Source organism: Rhinoraja longicauda, chromosome 19 (genome assembly GCF_053455715.1).
Source record: "Rhinoraja longicauda isolate Sanriku21f chromosome 19, sRhiLon1.1, whole genome shotgun sequence".
NCBI classification, from domain to species: Eukaryota; Metazoa; Chordata; class Chondrichthyes; order Rajiformes; family Arhynchobatidae; genus Rhinoraja; species Rhinoraja longicauda.
Window position 1 is genome coordinate 28,831,232 of NC_135971.1, and position 6,905 is coordinate 28,838,136.

The 6,905-nt window shown below is 42.5% G+C and overlaps 1 protein-coding gene across 1 annotated transcript in view; it reads left to right on the forward strand.

Annotated features, from left to right (window-relative positions):
* The first annotated feature begins 2,267 nt into the window (after positions 1-2,267).
* The window catches only part of LOC144602923 (H-2 class II histocompatibility antigen, E-U alpha chain-like), a 41,144-nt gene continuing 36,506 nt past the window's right edge, over positions 2,268-6,905 (forward strand). The window contains exon 1 of the mRNA XM_078416045.1: positions 2,268-2,498. Coding sequence (XP_078272171.1) covers positions 2,268-2,498 — 231 coding nt within the window. The remainder of the gene's footprint in view (positions 2,499-6,905) is intronic.

A 6,905-nucleotide genomic window follows, 5' to 3' on the forward strand; every position in this document is an offset into this window, starting at 1 on the left:
TCCCCCCCACAACCACCCACCCTCCCCCCCACAACCACCCACCCTCCCCCCCACAACCACCCACAACCACCCACCCCCACCCAACCTTACCTGCACGCCCCCCCCGGCAGCTAACAAATATGCAGGCCGAAGCTCACAGCCAAATAAAGAGCTTTTCTAAACCTGCCTGGCATCCAGCCTTTTCTCTGGCCTCCGCCAGGCCACTACAACCCTCTCCTCACTATTTCCTACTACAATGAGGTAAGATCGTGATACAGGGAAATACAGAAAACTTGGACTCTTTTGAAGAGGTTTTCCTCCTGCTAAAGGAGAAGGTGAACGAAATAAGGACCAATACCCACTAGGATAATTACAAAGACGAGAGCCCACCAGAGATAACTGCTGCCTTGGCCATCTTACACCTTATAACTCAAACCGCCAGCTGAGAGAGTCTGGCCCAGTTAGAACTTGAATTCACAGAGCTCAAACAAGCACAGGCTAAGTACTCCCACCAGCTGAAAAAGGACTTCAAATAGTTGATGGCGAAAAATGAGACCACCACCTCTGAGATGAAGAGAACTCTGGAAGAGCTGAGACAAGAAAACTGTGCACTCCGTGCCCAAATAGCCAAAATGAAGGAGGATATAAATAAGCAAGGAAAAGAATTTAACAAGCAGCTCCAAAATGCCAGGAACAATCACTCAGAGGTTCTAAAAAGGACACACCAAAAGACACAGAGCCCATTTGTTGCCCACCTCCCTTTGGCCGCCCCAACCTCTCTGATCTGCACTCAACCACCAATACATCACCACTGGACACCCCTCCTGTCACACAGCCTGCTGCAGGAACACAGTCAACAGGCAAACCCCATCTCAACCCGACCCAACCTCCTGCCTCCCAATCTGAAAAGCAAAACCCCCAGGTAGTCCTACTGACTGACTCCAATGGGAAGTTTCTGGACCCCCAGAGGCTGTTCCCAGGTCACCAGGTACTGGTTAAAATGTGCAGCACCACAGACCATGCAATGAGGGTCTTGAACAAAGATACCATCGGAAGCCCTCAATACCTTGTGATCGATATGGGTATGAATGATCTGTGCACCCTACACCATGGCACTGCTGGGGCAATAACGAGGATGGCGGGAAAGGCCAGCAAGGAATTCCCTGATTCGAGGATCGTGATCTCTACCCTGCTGCCCAGGACGGACACCCCACCCCATGTGATCCACAACACCAACATGGAGATCAGCAGAGGATGTGCCACCCTCCCTAAAGTCCAATTGGCCCACCACCCAACCATCGGTACATGGGACCTCCATGACGGAATACATCCAAACAGACAGGGGGTGAGGGCCTTCGCAAAGAACCTTAAAGGTACTGCCCTGGGACACAACCTTCCCACCCCCTCGATCAATGGGAACCCAAGAGGCCAACCCGGATTTCCTCCCTCTCACTACCTTCGGACCACCTCCCAAATGGCAAGGAGACACAACAGTCCAGCATGGGTCGCCATTGCCCCCGGCCCACCTCCTCAGCCACAGCCACCGACCACCCCGGAGATGGGAGAGATCAGGAAGTTGCTGCACGCCCTGTGCTCCCAACTCTTGTGGTAAAAAAAGAACACATACATATAATACAGTCCCTCCCGAGTGCCTGATAAAAGGAAAAATTAGCATAGGATTGCACTGAATTAGTATTGTTAATATTGTTGATATTACTATTAATATTGTTGATATTGCTATTTTAATATTGTTATTATTACTAGGTGGCAGTACGAGCCTGCCTTACCACGGCATACCAAATTTTACCTAGCATTCTCCATTTATAGAAAAAAAAATGTGTTTTCACACTTGTTTCACAAAATGGGTTTTTGTTTTTCAAAGAGAAAAAAAGAAAGATGTACAAGTAAAAATAAATGAGTTCATTCCATATAAGCTGCTGGAATATCCAGGGTCTCTACTCCTCAACCTTCGGGATGAAGACAAGGAACCCTGAATTCCTAAAGCTCATAGAAGATACTGATATAATGATATTAACAGAAACATGGCACCGAAAGGATACGTTTACTCACTGCCCCTCAGGGTATCATGAAGTCACAGTGCCCTCAGTAAAAATTACTAATATACATAAGGGCTGAACCTCTAGGGGTGTCTTGGTGTGGTACAAGGGAGAACTAGACAGTCACATCACATCAATAAAACAGGGGAAATCACATATATGGCTGAAACTAGATTAAAAATTGGAATAACCGAGGAAGATACATATCTATGTGCTGTCTACATACCTCCAATGGAATCGCCATACTTTGAGGAGGATCTATTTGAAACTCTCCACACGGAAATCAACCATTTCCAGGCCCTGGGAAATGTGCTACTATGTGGGGACTTGAATGCAAGAACCGGATGTGAACCCGATTTCATAGACCCACAGGGCAACAACTATGTATTCAGTCAAACAGAACAGGGACTGCAGCAACAGTTAGCCCTACTCGATGATTACTGCCAAAATTGGGCCCTGGCAGTAAATCTAAAGAAAACCAACATCATGATTTTTCAAAAAAGACCCAAATGTCAGGAAGACAAATACCAATTCACTCTCAATGGTATCATTATCGAACACACTATGAGCTACACTTACCTTGGTCTAACTATTGCAGCATCAGGGAGCTTTAGCATGGCAGTGAATGCACTAAAAGAGAAAGCTCGAAGAGCTCTGTATGCAATAAAAAGAAGATTCCACAACATCCAAATTCCAATTAAAATCTGGCATAAAATATTTGACAGTGTAATTCAGCCCATTGCGCTTTATGGTAGCGAAGTATGGGGTTCGCTCAGTCACCATAGCTATACTAAATGGGAAAAACACACAAGAGGCCCTACATGCGGAATTTTGTCGGAACATCCTCCGCATCCAAAGGAAAACACCAACAAACGCATGTAGGGCAGAATTAGGTAGATACCCACTGATAATAAATATACAGAAACGAGCACTACATTTTTGGAATCACCTTAAATCTAATCCCCCAGACACCCTCCAGTTCAAAGCCCTCCAAACCCAAAAGGGGAACTCAGAAAAGAGCTCCCTGTGCCAGTTGGTACTGAGACTAACTACCCCTATTCAGGTAAACCTTTGACCAGTCTCAGATCAACACTGCTTTCCAATCACCAGTTAGAGTGAACCAAATTATTAAACAATGCAAAGAAATCTATTTGGAACATTGGGATAAAGTAACTAAAAGCCAAAGCAGACTAGAGTGCTACCGTGCCTTAAAAAGAGATTATAAATTGGCAGACTATCTCTCAACTGTTAGAGATATAAAGCAGAGACAGACCCTCACCAAGTACAGGTTAAGTGACCATCATTTGGCAGTTGAAAAAGGAAGACTGAAGAGATCTTGGCAACCAAGAGAAAATAGAATATGCGGTCACTGCTTGACAGATGAGGTTGAAACAGAGGTGCACTACCTCTTATAATGTAAAAAATTCGATAAAATAAGGAAAATATATTTTGAAAACTCAGTCTGGCGACCCCAGATTTTAAAGAACTAGACGATATATCAAAACTAAGAATAATCCTTGGCGAAGGAAATATGGCACATCTTGGCACACAATACGTAACAGCATGCCACAACCCGAGAGACAGTGAATAACCAACATGTACACCTACACTCATACATAAATTGGCATTAAGGAAATTAATATCGACCTTGCTATACTCGCTATACTCTTCACAACTGCAAGAACGAGGAGCAATCGATAAAAGGGTATAAATGTATAGCGTGAATATATATATATATATATGTGTACAGGGACATATTGAGCCATGCATTGTATACTTGTTTTTATATTCATACATTTTAAGTATGTATGTTATGTTCTATACTTTGGCAATATAATGATGTTTCTTATGCCAATAAAAAAAGAGAGAGGGGGAGAAATAAAAGGGAAATAAAATCGAATTGGTGTGGCCTAGTGACATAACAAACCTGAAAGGGAGGGGGAAACAAATCCTGGCAAGTGATCTAAAAGCATTTATTTCTGAGAGGATTAGAATATAAAGACAGGGATGTAATGCTGAGGCTTTAGAAGACATTGGTCAGACTGCATTTGGAGTATTGTGAGCAGTTTTGGCCCACATCTGAGGTGGGGGGCTGGCTGTGCCGACATCCACAGGTGGTTTACGAGAATGATCCCGGGGATGATTGGGTAAACGTAAGAGCGTTTGACCGCTCAGGACCTGTACTCACTGGCGTTTGGAAGGATGAGAGGACCTCATTGAAACTTCCAGAACAATGATAGGCTTGGATAGGGTGGATGTGGAGGGGATGTTTCCACTTGTGGGAGAGTCTTGGACCACAGGGCACAGCCTCAGAATAAAAGGACATATCTATAAAAATATAAGGATGAATTTCTTTAGTCATCGGGTGGTGAATCTGTGGAATTCATTGCCACAGATGGCTGTGGAGCCAATGTCATTGGATATACTTAAAGCAGAAATTGACATGTTCTTGCTTAGTAAGCGTGTCAAAGCAGGAGAATGGTGTTGTGGAGGAAAGATAGATAAGCCATGATTGAATGGCGGGGTCGACTAAATGGGGCGAATGGCTAACTAAACTCGAATGACTTATGAACTTGTAACTGCATTTTAAATCGATTACTCAGGAAGGATACAAGTTACATTTACCACTCTGGTGGTGACCCCAAAACATCCAGGCTTTGCAAGCAAGGCAATTTGTAATGGGATTATTAGTTTAAAGCAAAAGTGTTTTGCATACTTCTGGCATGAGTATTTTGTGGTATTATCAGATGCTTGTAATCATGGGAAATATTAATGCAGTTTGTCACCCATGTTTGCATGCAATTCTACAGTAGTTTTTAAAGTCCAATGTTTTGCCTCTAATGACGGTCGAGATTTCTCTATGACATGTGTCCGAGTCCCGTTATTGGTTGGACTCACCAATACCTAAAGCCAAGCATTCCAAATCATCACTTGCCTGGAATCAAAGCTACACTGCATCGAGTGCTACCTAAACAACAGAGAAGGAACAGTAACCCAGCTCTCACCTCTATAATTCCATGTAAACTAAATGGTACAATTTTATGGGGATGTTGGGACAGAGACTGCTGCAGATGCAAAGGCAATTTTTAACAATTGCAGAACAAATTGGTTTAGACAGTTTTAAAAAGGAACACAGAATCTTTGGAACAGAGAGCAAAGTATAAAAGCAAGTAAGGTATGCTAAGTTTTTACAAATCTCTTCTACATCAGTCTGCTTGACTGCATAAAAAAACAGCAAGAATGCTATCAAGATGAAAGGCTTCACTTACATGAGAAATCCAAAGAAAGTGGGATTGTAGTGCTTAGAGAAGGTTAAAAGGAGAGTTCATAGATCAGTCAGGTACATACGGTTCTTGCCAAAGGCATAAAGGTTTCCAACCAAGGGATACTGATTTAGTGAAAAAGAATCAAAAGTAATACTTTTGATCTATTACGTGAAATTGCCACACATGTGTAAAGTATGCCTGGGAATCACGAGACAATCCATTAATGACTTTGCTTGCCAGATTATAAATCATTTTTCATTACAGAAACTAAACAAGCATATGGCAAATTTGTTGTGCCTCAGCATTCCGTCCCTCCCTCCTGAATATAAAATTATATTCCAAGTGCCATAAATACTTTTCTATACCTCAATTAGATGATCTGCACAACATTCCTCTTCAAAGCTAAAATCACAATCAATTCAGTTTTCTTGCCATTCAATCATGACAGAGCAGTACACAGGCTGTCCCAGAGTAACAAATGCCCCACTTACGAGAAACTCATACATGCAGAAAAGCTCCAATATTAAATTCAAAAGTCCAATTTACATACATACATTCATTTCTAGGAACGTCAGAACTAGTTTTGTCTCTTAATAATTGTTCCTTCTTGACAGCATTATGTGGGTTTTTTAATGCCATTCATTACAAAATGCAGTAGAATGGTACCATAGAGTAATTTTTGCCTATTTTCTGACAAATACAAAAATCAACATCTGTACAAATGGAATTCATTTGTTAGTCAGGGAAGGCCTGTGCTCAGATTAATTTATACACATTTGCTCCGAATCCCTCATTAACCCTCCCACCAAAAATCTTATTTATCATGGCATTGAAAATACCAACTGACCCACAGCATCCAAAAAGCCTTTTGGGGAGAGCGCTCCAGGTTTCCACGGTGTTGTCTGTATCAGAGGTCTTGCCAGTTTCAAGTAGTCGTAGAGTTGGTGACATTGAAGATGGTGTCCGTGCCGGCTGGAAAATAACTGCCCAAATTCCAGAACTTGATCCGCAGCCTTTCAGGCAGGCGCACTGTTCATCGTCTTCCAGAATTCCGTAGGTTGCAGAATGGTTCACACAAGTTGGAAGAGAGCAAATGACGCTTCACTATTTCAGGAGAGAGGGAAATAGAAAATGAGGAACTGCAGATCAGTTAGGCTGGCATCAGCATTAGGGAAATTAAATTAAAGATATGGTAGCAGGGTACATAAAACCAAGTCACTTAGTAGATCCAGCGCACATTTACAACTAGCACACCAAAAATAAAACATAGAATGCTGGTATAACTCAGCAGGTCAGGCAACATCGCTGGAGGGAATGAAAAGGTGATGTTTTGGTTGTAATTTGGAAGGCGAGAAGGCTGAAAAAAGGTGGGAGGGGACAAAGCCGAGCAAGCGATAGGTGAATACGGGCGAGGGGGGTTTATTGGCAGATGGGGACAAACAGTGGAGATAAAAAAGAGACAAGGCTGTCAGATAATTAGAGAAAAGGAGTGAAAGCAGAAGAAGGGAGATACTGGGCTTATAATCACTGGAATTTAGACTGGGTTTATATTCATTGGAATTTCAAAGGGTAAGAGGGGATCTTATAGAAACATAACATTAAG